Source organism: Mchenga conophoros, linkage group LG10, assembly GCF_057382185.1.
Source record: "Mchenga conophoros isolate Kocher_MC1m ecotype Shallow Benthic linkage group LG10, M_conophoros_male_GT1.1, whole genome shotgun sequence".
In the NCBI taxonomy this organism is placed as follows: Eukaryota; Metazoa; Chordata; class Actinopteri; order Cichliformes; family Cichlidae; genus Mchenga; species Mchenga conophoros.
This window is the reverse complement of record NC_140535.1, coordinates 26479314-26500144: the sequence shown is the minus strand read 5'-3', so window position 1 is coordinate 26500144 and position 20831 is coordinate 26479314. Positions and strand designations below refer to the sequence as shown.

Sequence of the window (20831 nt, the reverse complement as noted above, 5' to 3'; positions counted from 1 at the left end):
TTCTGCTCTCTCATCACCTGCTGATGGGGAAAAACATGCTCTCGTCGCGTGTCCATCGGTGCATGTGCGTGAGTACTGCACTCCTTAAAAGCCTGGGGTTTTTTTTCTTCTTCTTTCTAATGACCAAATGAAAAGTTCCCATGACTGTAAATGTGGGGATGGGAGTATCTCCCGTTTTCTGGTGAACAGGGCCAAACAAAGGTAGGAAATCAATTTGACGCATGACCGAGCTCCTTTTGAGGAAACTTGTTGAAAAGGGAATTCCTCCTTTTTCTTGCTTTAAAATTACATTAGCAGATGGACACAGTGCCAAAAACATAGGAGCTCAAACAGGAACAAGCTGTTAGTCCAACATGCAGCGTCCCTGTACCTCCGTTCATAACATCATCCTCACTGGAGAAACTCAAACTATAACATGCTTGGCAAACATGGTGGCATATTGTGGGAAACAGCTTTATCAGGTGCTGGAAAGTAACTGATGATAGGACACGTAGGAATATTTGGGATAAAATCTGGAATGTTTTGGGGAATTTTGGGGCATTGCTTTGCAAAATTATGAGTTTTTTTCAGTACCTTTTATTGCCAGGGATTTTTCTGTAATTTTTTCATACTCAAGTCGAATGTTGTGTGGACACTTAGCTATAACTGAAAGAAGAAAACAGTGGATCCTAGTAGCTTCATATGTCAGGTGTTCATAGCGTTATAGCTGAATACTAAAGCAGTGTCTGTATAGTGTAGTGGTTTACACTAGAGCTGGGCGATAGAACGATAACGATATGTATTGCGAAATAACTTTTTCTTGATAGAAAAATTAAACTATTGCGATAGACCTCGCCGCTCTTGTCCTCTTAAAAAAAAAAAAAAGAACAGCCAATCCAAATTAAGTAGTGCCGAGCCGAACCAATCACAGCTGCAGCGTCACGTCACGTGACTTGTTACGTACAGCACAAGTGCCAAGCCGCACATGTGTATTTGTTTGGGAAGCAGCCAGCCGCCATGCCGCCTGGGTAATGGAGGAAATGAGCGTGCCGACTAGAGAAAAATCAACCGAGCGTGACCGAAGGTTACTGAAGAGAAAACCGATGATGGTTCCGACGCCGGAGAGATTGTTGAACGGAAGAGCCAGAGAAGTTCCGTAGTGTGAAGGTATTTCATTTCGGCTATTTCAAGTCTGACAAAAAACAGAGCAGCCACTGTAAATGTGCCGAAAGCAAGTCTGGAAATACAATAAACCGGTGCATGCTCAATCTCTGACTGGAAGCGCTAATTCGTCATTCGGCTTTTGTCAGACTAAAGTAACTGTTAAAACTGTTAGAAAAGCTCAGCTATACAACAAGGAGAGATTGAGAATTTCCTTTTAGTTCTCAGTTTATTTGATATTGACAAAAGTTAGTCAATTTTGTCTGTTCTTCTGTAAAACAAACTAAGATTTATTTTTAGAATTAATATTTTGTTTCTAAGTGGAATTGACAATTTAGTCGTCTGTTTCGTTTGTTCTATTTTGAAACTTAAACGCTTTAGCGGCTGCTTTTGTGTAGTTTGCAATATTTGCCTTTATTTATCTGAAAAAGTCTCATGTTCCTTAAGTACATCTACCCTGTTGAACTTATTATGGGAAATAAATATTTAAATCAAAACAAGCTGCTGATTATTTCACATTTTACTTGTGAGCAACGGCACATTTAAATCTTACAAACATAGTTATTTGGCTCATATCGTGATAGATATCGTTATCGCCTGAAATGAAAAAAGCATATCGTGATATGAAAAAATTTCATATCGCCCAGCTCTAGTTTACACATTTGCCTAACAGGCAAAACATCCCCGTCTTTGATCCCAGGAGGAGACAAATCCCATTGGAGTTGTGTCAGGAATGGGATCTGGGATAAAAGCTACCTGCTGTGGTGACCCACTTGTGAAAAAAGCATCTGCATACATATTTCAGTTCAGACAGCGGATGGAAGACACTAACTGCACATCGCTGGAAGTGGATGACATAAGTGCTGAATGCTGACTGACTGCCCAGTTGGGTGACAGTGGGAGAACCGTGAAAAAAACTTCAAGGGTGAAAAAAGTGGACACTAAAGTGGACACTTTTCACTTCAGCTCTTCATGTCATAACTTTGCTCTTTCTGGTCCTTAGCCAAATACTAGAGCCTAGTTCACGGTCGCCACCTGAGTTGTTTTGCACGCCGACTGCGATGTCACCCATGACTGTTTATACCGGCGCTTGAGGTGTGTTGGGAATCAGACTCGCTGCAGTCTAGTTGCTCCTCAAAAACACCTCCCCATTAGCGCTGGAAAAGGAACATGAGAAGTCAAACAGGAAGCAAAGCAGGAATTCCAGAAATTCTCTGCTGTTGCACTGATATATCATTGAAATGGCGGGAAAGACCAGGGGCCTGTTCTTCGTACCTCGCTAAGTAAGTTAGCTGGATTAGATTGTTGACGATTTCGCGTGATCTTGGATCGTTCGGTTCCCCGAAGCTCATCCGGGACTTGCTGTCATAGCAACAGAGCCGTAAGCGTAAACCTGCTCGGGAGCAGGTTTACTTTATGTAAACAGGATTAGATCGCGGCCACGCAGGTATGTCCGCTTCATTTATACGAAAGCAACAGCGATATTCCACCACTGTTTCACCATAAATAAATAACATCAATGTAACTAAAGATAATGCAGCACTTGATCCTTTTATTGATGTCACACAGATACATACAGGTCATTTCCTAAAAAAGGGAAATGTACTATTAACATTCTATTACATGTATGTGATTATTACAGATGCAATTCATATTTCAGAGTAGTAATTGCAAATCACTTCGTGTAATCAAGATGAGAGACCACGGCTATAAAAGCGAAGGTGGATTTGGGAAGTCTGTCACAGCCATGTCCTGTCCGTTTACGCGAGCAACCCATTGAGGAAGGTGCAAGATTGATAAGGAGAGTCCTCAGAATTCAGCGTATATTGCGGGACAGACAGGATCCTTTAGCTCAGCGCGACAGTGTGCTCATTGAGAGATATCGATTTTCCCGTGAGGGTATTATTCACTTAACCAACTTGTTGACGAGGGGGTGCAGGACCACCACCTGTCTTTTTTTTTGCTCTGCCCTTTTCTTGGTTGCTGTTATGAACAAACAAACAGATTATTTCAGGGTCTCTTTCCAAGAGACGAAAAGCAATATAAGTGATAAATATTACCATTCTGTAGAATATTCTTATATTTCACTTTTACTTGTTCCCATGTTCTAGTGGGTCCTGTTGTGGCTCTAATGTGAAAGGGGATATAATATAACAATATAATATAATGTAATATAATATTGGATAATATAGTGTAATATAATAAATCTATAAATAAATAACAAAGTGACTGAATAGTGGTATTGTCATGCGCTTTGGGTGCCTTGAAAAGCGCTATATAAACCCACTCCATTATTATTGTTATTATTGGATTACTTACGAGTTTGATTTGTCAGCAACTTTCTGCCAGCCCCTCTCTCCTTGCTTTTGCAGCCTTTGCAGTGTTCCCTTGCGTTTTAATTAAACTCTGAAACTCCTGAAATCCCTCAATCAAGAGTTCTTGCTCTGCTGCCGGAAAATACCGAGCGCGCCCCTTCGACATTTTCGCCGACCAATCAGCGGGTTGCCGATCAATGTTTCTACTATCGATGCGTAGCCCCTTTTACGACACCCAGTGATGTCACATTACTGCGTCCAGCTGTACTAATCGTCAACAACAGGTGTGTTCGGGGAACCGGATTAGCGAGCTCACGGTTAGCGCGATGGTTTGGTCTTGGATGTGTCATTTGATCTTGGATGTAGTGAGCGACGTACGAAGAACGGGCCCCTGGCCAGGTAACAAAAAACAAGAGATGCACGGGCAAGCTGAAATGACACCAAAGCACAGAGCAGAACAGCAGGTGTAAATTCATTTTGGGGCATTACCATTTGAAAAGGTAACATAAACTTGGGGTTAGACCATCAACCCTAACAATCACACAAACAACAACACGTGACTTTTTGTCCTGTGTCATAAATGTGCACCAGATGAATCATATCGGTCTCTAGTATATACCATATAATATATATATGTATAGCACATAAAGTTAATGGCTGCCACCGTCTGTAGCAGGCGATTATCGTCAGAGGGAGGAAAAGATTTCTGCTCCCGCGTGTGTGTGTGTGTGTGTGTGTCTCAGTATTCGTGTGTGCATGTGTGTGTTTAAGATCACAGCCATGTGTGCTGGGCTGCTTCATGCGGCTGTGGAGGCTCCAGCTGGTCTAGGCAGAGCCACGGGCACGGGGTGGAGGAGGATGGGGTTTGAGTTTCATTTAGTCGACTATTTTTATGAACACTCTTTCAATAAAGTGCATATTAAAATGATGATAAAGGTCAGCTGCGGAGGCTGAGGTTTGGAGGGCGAAACGAGCGGAGGAGAGAAAAGTCAGTGGAAGAACATTATCAATTACTAGCATCAACACAGCAAATATGAATGTTTTATTTGCAGTGGAAAGCCCATTATGATTGATAATGGTGATTATTAATTTAAGTCAGTGAGTCAGTGATCAGCTAGACCACTCAAATAACAAGAATGTCAGATAAGAGTGTGTAGGCATTTAAGGGTATTTTCAAAATCAGTCCAACAAACGTCCAAGAAACTTACCTATTTATATCAATTAATGACCACATCAGCAATCTTAAATATCAACTATTATGATATTTGAAACTTATCTGACAAACTCTATTCAACAGTGGGTTTTCTTTTTATAACAGGTGGGCATGCAAGCGGTTACTTACTCATAAAAGGCCTCTTATTAAGTCATTTTGGTTAGTATTAGGTCATTGGTTACATTTTTTTTAACGTAAGTATTCACAGGTTTTATTAAGCTGCTATTTCATGTTGTTTTCCACAATTCCCTAAAGAGTTTATACTGTTGTACTTTATCGTCTAAAAGGGGGGAAACGGGGTTACAAGTTCTCAGTGCCCTTCTGGAAATCCTAAAGACAAAAAAAATTCCAGAAAACTTGAAATTCCCATTAGCGCAGAAATAAAGAAACATACCCACCAAGTGTTCAGCGCACACAGTGTACTGTTCTAAACCAGATCAACACTCACAGAAGATGTGACATCAGTGTCGTCAATCTGGAAACACACACACCCCTCAGAAGTAGAGTGTAAACAGGTTGTAAATTTCCTTACAGTGGCTGGATGAAAAGAATCAGAGCTCACATGGAAATTTGTCATTTACGACTGCATGTGGTCGTCACACTGCAAACAGCAGATATGCCAGCGTAGCACAGCGTAGCACAGCGCAGCGGCGAAATGCCCCACAAGTGGCTGAGGGGGAAGGGTTATAAAATTGTAAACACGAACAGAGGAAACACCTGAACGACTATTCTGATATTTAAGAGACACAGTTGAAATAAAGTTTTTGCTTTTCTCTGCTGTCTGAACTATTCTTTAACATTCTCCTCTGTAGATTTGTTTATGGCAAGTGTTGCAGCTGGACAGATGGCACCACAACAAAGTTATGTGTCAGTTTCATTACCTGAGGAGTCACTTTTTAGACAGACTTATAGGGCATCTATACTTGTTAAATCTACACCCTTCTGAAACCCTACGTTGTAACCTCCCTATGTGCCATCCATGTTGCCCGCACAAACAGCTTCTTCATCAAGTATAAATTAAGCATTAGGATAAATGTTCAGCTTAAGTAAGACTTAAGAAGAAAAACAACTGCAAGCACTATGATGTTGTGCGGCTTCATGAAAGCTTTTTTTCCTCTGTTGGTTATGTAGAGGTACTACAAATCTAAAAACATGTGCATTTAAGCTTGTGGTGAACTCTGCACTCATTTGCTCAGAGTTTCTGCCCCAGAACACACCGCACTCCCACTGCTTACTTAACTATTGTCTTTTAGTCTATGGCTCTTCTGATTAAACCATGGTTTGTGGGGGCATTTTATAAAGGGGAAATTACAAAGCAGATCCTATCAACTTAAGTTTATTTTAGATTTCTAGCTCACAGGTGCACAAGTGACAAATCCAATTCCTAGAACATCTTTAAGGAAGATTTTGTATGCCTATATTTTTAACGTCAGCACATTGAAGCTAAACTATGATGACAGGAACGCTCGATTTACTTATTAGACTGAACGCAGTCGAGACTTAAGAACTAAATGTTGTGGATCTTTTAATATTTGCATGTGATAAACTGTCCTTTGCCAATCTTAAGATGCAGATCTTACAATTTTGTAGTGCAGATATAAATGACAGCATATATCAAATTAGCTCAGTTTATCTGATCAGCGACTCATCAGAGCCCATTCCTGAAATTCATATTTCTCATCGTCTCTTAATAAAATTCTGTAACCCATCACTTGGTTTTTTATTTTTTTGGAAAGTACGAAATGATTATGTGTGAGTTACATGTAAAACTCTTCGAGAAAGGTAGCGACTTCTTTTGCGAAACTGTCTGATTATTGTCAGTAATGAAGAGGAAATGAAACTACACTTTTAATTCCCATAGGTCATGTGACCTAAAAAAATCCCACTCTCTCTCACTTTCTCTCTGTCTGTCTGACAGACACACAAACACAAAGACTACTACACACAGAAACCCAGTATAGAGTGTAATCACCTGAATATCACTTGATCTCCCACCGATATGTAACCCTAACATCCATGTTGGAGTTTCTTATACATTTAAAAGTTTACATCACAACAAAATTGAATGTTTATAATTATACGGCCTTTACGTGACAGTATAAAGCCCCTTGATGTGACTGCTGTTGTGATTTGGCGCTATATATATAAAACTGAAGTCTAATGAATGAATAACTTTAACTAAAATATGCCGACTCGGCAAACTACTCTTGCAGGTGCAAAGTGTTGGTGTAAATCCCTTCACGGCAGTAACATATACGAATTTACTCTTTGCTTTTTAAAAGAAACCTGATTCATTAATTAATTTATATAGATTCACTTTAACTTCTCATATTTATATCTTCATATATATATATATAGTCTGAATATGTTGTTTCTTCATTAATGCACTACGAATCTCCTCATTGCCCAAGGACCCAGGATGAAGGAGGGATTCAGCCTGTTAACTGGTTGCATGTGTGGCCTGCTAACCTATAAACTTTGTGATGTGGTTCAGTGTGTGTGTGTGTGTGTCTCTTTAAATGACCTGTTCCACAAAGCAGCAACATACTTGTTCTGGGGAGCTGCCAGATGCCCAATCATGATAACAGCGACACATTAGACTACACACTGCACGCCTGTTAAAATACATATTCGAAATAATATCCTTTTGCACTTCTTTGAAACAACTTGTCTTTGTGACCTATCCTGAAGGCAGCGTAGACATCAAATTTTTGGAAATGCATACTGTGTAGTAAAAGTTAAAGTAATCTTAGGGCTCGCAGTTTTCTTTCAGTTTCAGCTGGACACCATGCGGATTTGTTATCTCGTGAGTAAACTGTGCTGCATCACTACTTCCTTAAATCAAAAACCACACGTTTCAAACCATGATATTGTGGACAACGATATGTGAAAAACTAGCACTTCAAACTTTTCTCCAGTTCTTTTTACTTGACCAGCAAACCATGCGTGCAGCGCGAAGATGCACATAGACACATTTGCATGCGCGTGTGGCTACTTTGATATCTGGTGTAAGAGAGAGACATTGCTGTCACTGATTAACTACAGGCTGTGAACACACATCTGGGAGGTCTGGACAGCTCGCTCTGTAAACAACAACGTAGAGGTTTTGCATGGTTTCGCTCCACAGGCCAATGACTCACCTGGGTGCAACATCCCGCAACTCTCTCACTGACTCACACAGACATACATGTGCGCACACACACACACACACACACACACACACACACACACACACACACACACACACACACCTCATAAACAAACACTGGGACCTAAACAAAGAGCCTCTTTGTGAACCTTGACCTTATGTCAACTACCTTTATGTCTCTCTGTGTTTCTTTTTTTTTTTTTCAATCCTGCAAAAATGCGACCACTTCCCCCTTCAAGCTGTTACAGTGCATAACTCTCCCATTCAAGCAGAAAACTGGCTTGTATACACAGCTTAGAGAGCAAGGAATAAAAATGAACTTAAAACAAACAAAAAAAACACTTTTATGTTTGCTTAAGGTTTCCTTGAACCACATGTTGCACAACACGGGACCTGAGGTGCTCCGAAGTGCTGCTTTACGGAGACCTCGATGCAGTGCCAACGCTACAAGACGGCAACTAAAATCAAGGCCCTCTGTGTTTTAACATGTTTGACCTCTAGCATATTCTTGCTGGCAGGAAACGTGGGTGGAATCATGGGAAATGTGGTCTTCATTTAGAAAAACACCTGCACTAACGCCACATGAGGTTACCAACCTTCAAGACCCCTTGTTTTCATTTTAGTTTCATACCAACTGCAGAAACTTTAGCACACTTAGTTCGGCGTGGTGCTCGCTGAGCGAACACATGCTGTTTTGTCTCCGCTGGTGCGTTTGAGTGTATGAAGGCAGAGAGAGGGAGCGCGCGCGAGAGAAATAAAGTTAATAATAATCAAATAAACCCACAGTTCCTTTGCCAACACCTGTCTTTTACTGCTCTACCACTTCCCCCACCCCATCTTCCTTCAACGCCGGAAAGAAATAAGTGGATGAATAATTACAGGTATAAACACCTCAGGGCTATCCAAAGGGTTTTTTTTCTCCCCCTCCTGATATTCTTCTTAACATTACCGCCTCTTCAAATAGTCTTCTGAACAGTTTCTCTTCAGGTGCCTTCACAGCCCGCTACTTCAAAGCCAGTAGGGCGATGAGAAGGCTCTTATGGTCATTTGTATTTTAATCTTTCCCCCTCCTCTTCTCCTCCTTCTATAGCGCTGTCTTTACCTCTCCAGCCTTTCCTCTATAAAAATTTATTTATCTGTCTTCATCCGAATCTATTTCGATCTTGAGCTCACATTTTCCGTTGGCTGTGGTCTCCCTGAGACTAAGTGAACATGGCAACCTCAAACAAACAAGCATGATATCCAGCAATTATAAAGATTATGATTTATATCGACTAGAAACATCTTTGTTTGGTCCTTGCATTTGCTTTTCATGTCTTTAGTCACTGACACAAGATGAAAGTACACATCAGAAGTCATATTTACATTAGAAAGTTTTATTTTATATTTACATCTGATAGGCGAATAACTTTTTAGATAGATAACTTTTCATTGAGTATCTTGGCGTTCATGGATGCAAATTTGCAAGAAAGCGTCAGATTATGAGATGCACCTCCTTTTTTTCTCTCAATATTTTATTCACGCTGTCAAATAATAAAGAGAATACACACTTACAATTTAAACCAATGCTTCAACACCAGTCAATACTCCTTCAAATCACAGCCAGCTGCCACTTCCGTAAAGCTTAAACCATAAAGCTTAGAAAAATAGTTTCTTTGTTTCATCTTATTTTGTTGCTGTTACAATGATACACGTCTATATTGAACACAGCTGGAGTTGTAATAAATAAGCTTATGCTCAGATTTGGAAAGTTTTTTATTATATTCTTGGCTCTGTATGATGTCAGTAAGATCCGACTTGATTATAAGGTCGTATCTGGCTGTGAGCATAGAAGCCACGCCCATCTGCTGTTGAGACCTTCTGCTTGTGAGGGGTAGCCGATCAGAACCGAGGGGCCGCGCTGAAGCCCAGTATAAGATAAATAGGGATTATTTTGAGCTGTGAATTATGCAAAGCCATTCCAGGAGAGTCCAAAAATAAAATACGGAGCTGGAAAATGAGCGTAACAGGTTCCCTTTAAGAGGTCCTCACAGAAGTTAACCAACATGAGGTGACTGTGATGGAAAATGGTGAACAGCAGGGCAGGCGTGGAGAGCTAATAGGACAGTAAATTAAACTGAACTGACACAATACTGAATAATGTTGATATATAGTAATTAGATATACAAACACTTGATATAAATAGATAGTTTTAGAGGATTTGGGTGTATTTTTGTCCTCAGTTACACTGTTATATTAAAGTAAATGCTGCTGCTGTAATATGACACTATTTTTAACATGGGTAACATATTGTGATCACATTGCTTCATGTCCCCTTTTATTGAGTCCCAAATTTAGTTTTAACAGTTAATAAATTGTGAACGAGGACACTCGATGTTTTCATGTTTGGCAGTAGTTTACTCCCGTTTACACTCTGCACAAACATAATCACAGACTTGAACACATCATAACGATAGAAAAAGATGTCAGATGGGGCTTCATGAAGCCCTCTCAGCATACTTTGAATACTACATTAATAGTTCAAAAACCTTTACTTCATGGATGCAACGCAGCACGGGTATTACTTTAAAGCAGAGCTGTCAGTCATAGTTAAAGGAGAAAAAGATCCAAGAAAAGACAAGATGCAAGCTTTCCATCCGAACTTGGGCTTTTCCCGCATTCTAGTGAAAGCTGCTTTTCTTTTAGGCCTCTTAAATCCGAGTGTGCAGGGTCCTTATCGTAGGCAGTCAGAGACAGGGAGGCCCCAGCACTGCTCATCCCAGCCCCTGGGTCTGTATGAAGGGGGGATTAGGGAGGCCTCAGCCTGTGTTGCTGCCATTGTTTACCAAGAGACTAGGGGAAGGCTGAACAACCCCCCTGTCAACACTGCAATACAATGGGAAACAAGGAAGTGGCAAGATCCTAGAGACTTGCGCACACACATGCCATTCCCTTGATCTTGGAGGATCGACCTCGTATTATTTGGGAGATTGGAGGAGGAGGAAAGGGGAACGGGGAGGAGAGCTTGTTCACAACGGCAACTGATTTCTGAATGGATACAAGAAAAAGGAGGAGATGTATGAAAAACCTTTATGGGCTAAAAGATGTGAAATTACTCAAACAGAAAGCATAAGCTTTCAGTTGAAGTGGGTGAAAACAATCAAACTGATATTTCTTTGTAGGCTGAGATACTGAAATGTTCAAAACACACACTTCAGCTGAGTCTTTAGAGTAACAGAAATGACGACGTTCCCCCGCCGCCTTTCCCAAACATGTAAACCATCTCTTAGCAGCCTTCCTGTCAATTTTTAATTCTGCTCTGTGAATCGAAATGTCAAATGAGCAGGAAATTCCCCCAAATCAGACAACACTGAGCTGTAAAACACAGGCTCGTAAATTCCACTGACTGAAAGCACGCTGTCAAACTGCATTTCGACCAAACATTTACTGTTATCCCAAAGAACCTGAGCCATTTACAGTCAGTGTCCAGGTAGGCTGAGCGGGAAAGTGTTTTAGAGCAGCCTGCTGCCTTCAGAGCGTGCTGACGTCATAGTGTGACCACAGCTTCCACATCACAGGGAGTTTCACAGCCTCTCTGACAGCGAATAGATTTGCATGCAGACAAATATCAGATATCAGCTTAAACTGCTTAATTATTCAGAAAATGACCCACAAACAGACCAGACGGACAATCTTTGAAGTCTGTGGACAAAGTTGTGAAACAATTCAGCGCTTTATCGCCGAACCTCAGACATCTTCAGACCTACAGATTCCTTTTGGATCGAATCATGTCGAAGCTGCTCTACATGCGAACATCACTCCAGAAAGGTGTGCTTCTTTCAAACTAACCACGAGGCACGCTGGATCTCTCAGACGACTGGTGGTAAAAGGTTACTGATTAAAATCCAAATACTTGGCTCATTAATATACAACCGCTAACCACCAATCACTTTGCGCATGACTCACTGGCCACTTCAGATAAAGTAAAAACCCTGGTTTTTGCTTCAGCGGGCAGGCCACCCACTAATTTCAACCAAACATCCATCAATCCCCATCAACAATCAAGCAATGTTGCTTCTACTTTGCTTCTCCTCTTACTTCAGTCTAACCCTCTCGATTCCTTCGCAGCAGAGAATCGTCACAATAAAAATCTCACGCGAGATTAAAATTAAGACGCTTTTATTGTGAAGCAGCTGTAGGAAGTGCAGCTGGCGTTATGGAAATCAATAACAACTGTTAACTTCCAGTCTAGAGTAAAATATGCACTTCTTTTCAGAGCCCACAACTTTGAGATATTTGACTAGTTTTCTAAGAGTTGTAGGTTCCAGGAACTGAGAAAAAAACAACTGCCTCCTCCTTACAAATTAATATCCAAACTGTCCACTAATAACAGGCGTTTTAGGGGAAGTCATGTGAGTAATCGCCAGATGTTTACCTAAAAATGGCCACTAACATATAAAATATTTGATATTAATGCAAACAAACCACAAAAAATCAGCAGAACCAAAATGTTTTTCTCATCACTTCTGTTTCTTCTTCTATTGATTCCTTGTGTGCTTTCCTTCATAATCAATCAAAACATTAAGTAATGAAGAGCTGGTTCTCATGCTCAGAAAAGTTGATCCTGTGTGACTTAAGAGGTTAACGAAATACACACACAAAAAAAAGTTCTTACGCTTCCGATGCATATAATTGGAAATGAATGAAAATAAGCTTTCCTATTTTCCCATATGATCTCCTTTTAATAGTTCGCAATTACCAAGAAGTTATCTCTCCGAGTAGGAAAATGAAGTGAGGAGAGATGCTTGGAACCACCTCAGATGCTGAAGACAGCACAAGACGATAAAAGAGATGGATATGTGGAAATGGCAAGCGTGCAAAGGGAGTGAGGAGGAAGATGGATGGAAGCTGAAGACAGAAAAACACTCTTATATCTACTGAAGGTCTCCCCTGCGACAGGGTTTAACTGCCTGAGACGACAAAGACTCATGATCCCTTCAAAAATAATAATAAAAAAAGAGAGAGAGAGAGTGACTGCTGGTAATTCACAGCATTATACACACAGCAAGAAGAGAGCTGACACACACACGCTGCATCCACAGTATACGGCCAGCATCATCACACAAAACACACCATGAACCCTGGGTACAAACACAAGCCTAAGGCAACAAACTAGAAAACACACACACACACAGAACATGCCAAAAGCTTTGATACATACAGATTACTTAGTGTAATGAACTTAAACAGCAAACACGCACGCGCGCTGACAAACACACTCGAGATAAAGCTTTATCCAAAGACAACAAGCTGAGGGAGTTTAGTCATATCTCCGAATCCCACAAATCTCCTTCTCTGGCCACTTCCCCTGAAAGGACGGCTGATATCTCCATTAATGCAACAACAGTGAAATGTCCCATGAAATGCTGTAATAGGAGTATTATCGCTGAATGGGATAAGGAGCCAATACGCGTGTAGTCGCTTTGTAAAAACCACTTCTCAGCAGAGATTAGAGGCTTCTTCTTTTCTCTTTAAATCTAAAATTTTAAATGTTAATACCAAAATAACAAGGAGTGATTATCAGTCTGTTTGCGTCCATTTCTGCCACTTTGATTCAGCTGTATTAGGAAAACAATGCGTTAATCTTTCACAACAACAGCTCAGGCAATTTCGTTCCCCCTCCTATATGAAATATAAGTCAGCCCACTCCGACGGTCAGGTTTTCATTCAAATGTTTTTTCATCAGTTGGCGATTAAAAAGTGCAAAAAGCTGGCTAGACCTTTACAAGTGAGGATAAACCCACACAGACACAAGCAGACTGATTTTACAATTAATTTCTGACTTTCAGTCATTCAGCTGAGGTTCTCACAATGACTGCAACAGTTCAAAGCAGTTTACGGGAACGCACAAAGGTGTTGTAGTTTCTTCAGGTGAGCTGGTGACATGTGGGCAACGCTGCAGAAATCTTTACACCACAGCCTGTTAAATAAATTCACGTTTAAAAAAAGAAAAGAAAGTATATCAAAGGGTTTGACTTCAAATAACACAGATGAAGCTACACTTTCTTTTCTCTTAATAGGTTTCTTAATACATTTAAAACATGAGAAAAGCAGTGCTTATAATATATTCAAGTGTTCTGACGATTGAATCATCTTTATTGTCATTACACACAGTGCAATGATATTTGGTTTGGCTTTCTTCTAGGATAAAAAATGAGAAATACACAGAATGAATAAAGAATTGGTACGTAACTGAAGATAAACAAATAAACTCAGGAGAAAAGCGGTTTGTGAACGATCTGACAGTGTAGTGTAACAAAAGCAGAAACCTGATCAAAACTGCTTCGATTAATACATGTGTACTTAATCAATGAATTAATTCATTGGCTCCGGATTCATTTTATGTTGATTAGTAATTGATGATTAACCAATTCATTATTTTGACTCAAAGTAACTGCACGTAGGTTAATCCACAAAACTAAACATAAGTGGATGTAAGGCAGTCGTGACTTCTTGTTGTTGATAAACTATCTGAATTAAGACAGACGGATTTTAAGCTTTACATTTTTTATAACCAAACAGGTTTGATAGCAGGGTCCCGGCAGCAGTGAGCATGAATCTGCCTCCGCCGAATGTGAGCATAAGCTACCCTCTCATCGGGTACACACAAAATCAAGAAGTCGCAATCATCTCACCTTTTAAAGACTACTTGATGATTGAAAATGCAACAAACACCAACGATAAAGCTGTGTACACACATATTCTACAGAAAAAACGTCTGAAAAATCAAACTCTTGTGCTGCCAGAGTAGCGTGTGCATGGGCAAGACATGAGGCGACCACTTAATAGCGATGAATTCACCTGCACCGCTCTTAACACTCGTGCAACCTGGCACAATCGGAAAGACTTTGCACTACAGGACTGGCAGGCTGAAGACCATTTAATGTCCATTCTGACTGGATCTGACATTTTTTCGCCTGCAAAAAAAGATCTAAAAATAATCCAGGCTCCAGTGCATGTGCGACATGAGACACTAGAAGCGTAAGTCATAGCTCCAGGACAAAACAGGCCAGCAGTGAGACATGGACACACGCACACAGAAATGTCCCATGTCAACATCACAATAACGGGAAAACCATAAACAGCTCTTTTTTCTGTCAGTCACCCTGACCTTGAACTTCTGATCCAGCTCTGCCATCCATAATCATCACCCCCCCCCCACCTCACCCGCTAAACCACTACTCTCAGCCCCTTTCAAGTGGCAGGTTAGACAGGGCCTGATACCCCGCTACCGCCTCACAACCAGCGGGCTAATTACAAGGGAAGCAGCAACAAGTGAGCATTGTGTGGAGTCTCGAAGACACACCGGGGGGGGGGGGGGGGGGAGAAAGTGCTCTTTATCATGCCACCACCACCGCCGCCACCACCGGTACCCCTTTACCCCCCCTCACTCTACCCAACTCGCCAATCCCACCCCCAACGAGAACAATCTATGAGAGGCTTCTGAGGTTGGAGAAGAGAAGAGAAGAGAAGAGAAGAGAAGAAGGTGGAAGACACCACGTTTGTCTCCACTTCTTCACAATGTTTGTCACGATGCCGGATGTGCTGTGTTATGCAGCTTCGAGTATAAAGACGTTTGAGGAAACAACAAGCATGCTCACTAAGACTCGTAGTTCATTCAGTCGTATTCTCAGAATGTAACTGGTTACTGAATAAAGACTCTGAAAATGAAATGTGATTTCCAAGGAGACGCTGCTGTACCTACAAGTGCTTCTCTTCCAAGCAAAGGCTTTGCTTTATGTGCAAAACAGCACAATTAAATGGAGCTAGCAGGTCAAGGATGTATTCTATACAAGAACATAAAAAGAAATAAACAGTAAAACAAAAGTTTTCACCCTGTATTTTTTTTCTAGCAAGCCTGAAAGGAGCATATATAAAACTAAAGTGAAAAGGCACTGTGTAGCCAAATCACATGTATGAACAGTATAACCCGTCTTTACTTTACAGATGCATTTAGATCCATTATATGTTTTTCTTTATAGCTGTGGCGGAGAAAAGAAGCCACTCTCCTACTATGTATTTTCCCCACAGACTACAATTTTAAATTTTAGTTTCATTTAAAAAACCATGGAAAATGAAGGTAACTGTCCGCTTTTATTCTGAAAAATCACAGACCCTATTAAAGTCTCCCATGACCAGCCAACGGGCCCTGACCTGGACACTGACGGCGTCTTGAAACACTCTTAAGAAGCTCCAAGGTGCCATTAGAAAATCACATTTTCCAGCCATAAATCAGCATATTCCTTATTCACTATGCTCTCACGTGAAATCAGCCTACAGCACATGTCATCTCACAAACAGGCATCTATGCTGTTTAGCAACGTCTTGTCTGCTAGAGCAGGGGGTTAATTCAGGCAACAGGATTACGCAGCACGTGAAAAATGAATTAGGCACAACCGTTCACGTTCGGCGCAATTACTCAGCCTATCCATGGATATTGGTTCTTAACGGGTGACTCGAAGGGATTTTTTTTTTATGATGAATTCTTTAAGGGCTGTCTGGCTGGGTGAGCAATACTGCATACTTGAAATCTTTCCACGAGTCGTTCTGATGTTTGTTTTAGCGGTTTTAACACTTAGAACTGCTATTAAGGCTGTGCAATAAACCTCTTGTCATTCACCCGGGGTACAAACAGATGGGAAAACGTCACGTGAAATGGTTCGCGATGACGACATCAATCAAATTCCAACTTCAGCAACGGCGTAAACAAAAACAAGCTTTTTTTTCCTGTTTTTTTTTTTTGCTTTGCCTCATGAGGCTGCGGCACTTTGATTTTATTCCGCTGTGTTTTAAATGCAGCTTTATTTTATAAGGCAGTTAGGGATGGTGTGAGCCTTGGGGATGGGGTGTGGGGGGAGTTAGCAGCACAGTTCAAAGCCAAATCAGAGCATGTGTAAAGTTTGAGAGAGATCTGCAGTGATGTGCCATTCATCTTCAGTCTGACAGAGACTCATGTTGTCTCTTCTGAATCTAAAACCTAGTGCAACATAAGCTGACTGATTCTGCTTTGTAATGTGAAAGAGACCCCCCCTCTCCAAAAAATATATAAAGCTGGTAGTTTAAACCCCTCTAAATAAGAGACGCAGCATTAAAATTCTGTATAATGTTTTAGGGGGTTATAGCTGAGCCACAATATGCTAATTGCATCTAAAAGGGGAAAACATCACTGAAATTTAGGCTGATGTGAGGGGAACTTTCCTAATTCTCAAAACTGCATGCACATAAAAAATAGAAATTATGAATTATGAAACAGAAAATACCAAGAAGAAATGTTTTATGCTTTTATGCACAAAAAGTCGAGTAAATTCTCCACCGCTTTGCATCTCTTTTCTCTCGAACTGAGACTACTGAGGACGTCTTTGCACCAGCCCAAAAAAATTAAAAATTAAAAAATAAAATCACTCAGAGGACACCAGGCTCGATATCTCCATCTACGAGTGTGCGTTCCTTTTATTCTCCCCGACTACAAAACACTGGATTTCTCTTCTGGGGCTCAGCACTGTGTGTTCACAGTCTGGACTTGATACTAAATAATACAAAGACAAGCTGAGGCGCAAAAACTTGCACCTTAAGGAGTCCTCAGGAGCACAGAATATCATCAGGTGCTAAGAGGAGAACCATAGCCAGCAGAATGATTCAATGAGAAGTGGACTTACAGATGGAGAAACGGAGCTGTTGGGGAGGTAGGGGTCTGGCAGCATCAGGAACGGGTACCCTGGATATCCCGGCGACTTGTACATACCTCCATCTTGCTGCTTCGACACTGACAGGAAAAGCAAACAATTAGAAGCTGTCACCTTTGTTGCCTAATTTTTCCAAACTCTTTTGATTTGCTGTCTAAATCTCAATAGTTATCATTTAATAATGTATTTAATTTACAATAAAAATCATGACAGCTTGGGGGAAAAGAAAAAAATAAACAACAATAAAGGTAAAGCTGTGGGTGCAAATGCTGGATGTGAGGATTAAAATAAAAATCAAACCTGATACTTACTCACACAATGCTGCTAAGGTGTTAACGTCAAAAGAAAAAGAAGGTAAACGTGCATATAAAGCAACTCAGCTATTTACAGGCATTCTAGTTACTACACTTTACATCCGTGAATGAGCAGAAGCAACAATACTGGAGACAAAAGCGTTACAACCACCACATAGTCTTAGAGGCGTGAACTTCTGTAGCCTATGTGTTAATTTATTTCTTACCACCACCCATATTAAGCACGAGAGGCCTATGTGGAGGTCAGATACGACTAGGTTATACCTGCATAGAAACACACACACGCATACACACACACAAAACACAACTGGCTTCCCTCGTGAGTGCTGAGCTTTCTTGCGAAGGTGACAAAACTTTTAACGTGGCCAGAACCTGAGTGACAGAATCTGAGGGCAATCAGCATCCCTCAGGGCGGAACTGTTTTTTCTGATTTCTGCGGGTTTCACTTTTTCTCGAGGACCATCAAATAGACCAGTTTTTAAAAACCGCAAATCCACATTTGATGAGGATTTTTTTCTTTTTTTGATCAAAGGATCACAAGGTGAGAGCATTCTTCCTTTCAGAGATGAGTACACACAACAGTGATACCTATAATTAAAGCTGTTTTGTATATGTTGTCTAAATGCGCCCTGGCGTAGTTAGGGGAATTTGCTTTTTTTTTTTCCCCCTCTATCTTTTTGGGTGGTAGGTTTGAAGAAAAAGGAAGGCTGACCTTGGTTTTTTGGCAAAATCTTATAAAAGATCACTAGATAAGTAAGCTTAAAACATAGTGAATTAAAATGAAAGGCACTAGCAATTTTTACAGCTACTGAGAAATTGCTTTGCCCTTCACACCAGTGCCTTTACCTAAGCTTAATGACAATTTAAGGCCAAGAGGGTTCCACTTTTTTAAAGATAGCTAGTCTGCTTGCATCTCTGCTGAGCTCTGCTAATTTGACTGAGCAGCAGAGGAAATCTCCCCAGCAAGCTATAGATCTTAGAGATAAACTAAAGAGCTGAAGACAGGATGGCCATCTATTTTTTTTGTTTTGTTTTGCAGTGTACACCTGAGCGGTGCTTCTTTGAAGTTTTAATGCAGCAGCACGTGCGCCCGTGACCAAAATAACTCATTGCTTTGACACAGTGGGTGGTTTTTACCGCTTTCTTACACAGTACTTGACTGCTCATAGGGATGAGAGTGAGTATGTTCATGTTTTTTTTGGTTTGTTTGTTTGTTTTCCCAAGTTTTTTTTAAATTTGTATTTTCTGCTTACCAACGTCGAGATGCTCCCGGTGTTTGTCTGGGAAGCCCCTCTGCTCGCCCTGCTGCCCCCGTCTGACCGCCTGGAAGGGATCGTAAACAAACACCGAGTGAGAATTACCCGAAAAAGTCACGAAAGCGCCACAAACCGCTGCCAAACAAGAGTAACTTTACATTGACTTTATCACGCTAATAAGTGCAATTCAGTTTTGCTCTCGTTCTGTAGTAGACCCGTACCACCACCACCACCACCACCACCACCCCCTCTTCTTTTTTTAACTACTATAACCCTGGAGGCAAGTTGACTGCGCGAGTTGGTTTCATTCAAAGCTTCTCAGCAGCGCGTAAAATAAAACAAGCTTTCCACACACACTTTCTCCCTCTGCCTTTCACACACAGTCACACTCCGTGACACCTACCGCTGCGTTCGGACTTTGATTTATTTCCGACTCGTTCACCAGAGAGGACTTGAGGTCGGCCAGGTCTCTCTCCGTGAACGCGTTTTCTTGGATTTTCTCCTCTTGCTCTCCTTCGTCCTTAAACGATATCATCTCATCATTGGCTCCCAGGTCGTCCCCGCCGCCGCTGCTAAGCTGAGGCATGTCTACTTCCCCCCTCCTCTTCGATGTTATACACGTTTAAAAAATGATACTGACAAAAAATAAAAATAAAAAAGTAGAAAGAAAAAGATTCAGCGGGACTTCTCTGTTAAAATCTCCTCAGTCTGGGGCGCCTCCGAAGTACAGAAACCCCCACCGCATACAGAAAAAAGTTGAGATGTGGCGTCCCCCGGCTGGTTGGTTGGTAGAAGACTAATGTTTCCCTACAGCAGCAAACAGCTCATTTGAGCCCAAGACAAGGCGAGGAGTCCGACATCAAAGGGCGCCGACCGGATGATTGACAGGCCCGATGACTTGTTGGGGGGTTGTACAATTGTTTCGGCAGAGGGCTGAGCTTCTTAAAGAGACATCACCTCTCCCAGCTCAGGCGAACAGACGTTATTCATGACTTCCAGGGGCGACTTTACACCTTCCACGATCCCACGGCTGCCACCTAAACTTCAGGCTCAGCTGGGAGATCAGTTTTGTTGCGCTTCTGCAACTTTTTCGTCATGAATTCCGCCAGTGCGGTGTATTTACGTACACTGAATCAGTGTAGTAAAATACACACTGCTGCTTTGCACTTGATGCAACTTATCAGACTTAGCTGTAGATACGGTTTTTACTATTTAATATAAAAATATATGTAATAATATAAATATATATATATATATTTATCTATTATATTTATTAACTTTATTTACATTGCAATTATTAGCAATAATCCGGTTATATAAGCTATATTGTATTGTAGTAATTTCTTTTTAATTAATGCTTTTGATACTTTGAATACATTTCAGTAATGCTACTTTATGTAAGTAACATTTAAAATGAAAGACTTTTACTTTTAATGGAGTACATTTATAGTCTAATACTGTTACTTTCATTGTAGCAAAATAATCAAATACTTTCTTCAGCACTGTTTATATTTTAAAGTAGCTGTATCTAAAGTCTTTTTTACTACTTTTAAAAAAATTTCACTCTAGAATTCCTGTTTTTGATATTTAAATCATAATCACTAACTCATTCATGTAGTGCTTAGATATAATGCTACTATAAAGCTCACACAGAATCTCAGTTTTCTTTTCTTAACCTACTGGTTCAAAGCCAATTTATGCACTTTGAGAGAGCTAAAAAAAA

At 40.7% G+C, this 20831-nt stretch overlaps 1 protein-coding gene across 4 annotated transcripts in view; it reads right to left on the bottom strand.

Annotated features, from left to right (window-relative positions):
- Positions 1-20088, bottom strand: part of tcf7 (transcription factor 7) — a 75194-nt gene extending 55106 nt beyond the window's left edge. For 2 of the 4 annotated variants that reach the window (XM_085289596.1, XM_085289597.1), the window contains exons 1-3: positions 19512-20085; positions 19106-19175; positions 17512-17618 (exon numbers count right to left, since the gene is read on the bottom strand). In XM_085289596.1, the coding sequence (XP_085145722.1) occupies positions 17512-17618; positions 19106-19175; positions 19512-19694 (360 nt within the window). In that variant the 5' untranslated portion in view covers positions 19695-20085. Of the gene's footprint in view, positions 1-17511; positions 17619-19105; positions 19176-19511 lie in introns of all 4 variants that reach the window. The other 2 variants (XM_085289595.1, XM_085289598.1) reach the window with 2 other exon arrangements.
- Positions 20089-20831: the final 743 nt, after the last annotated feature.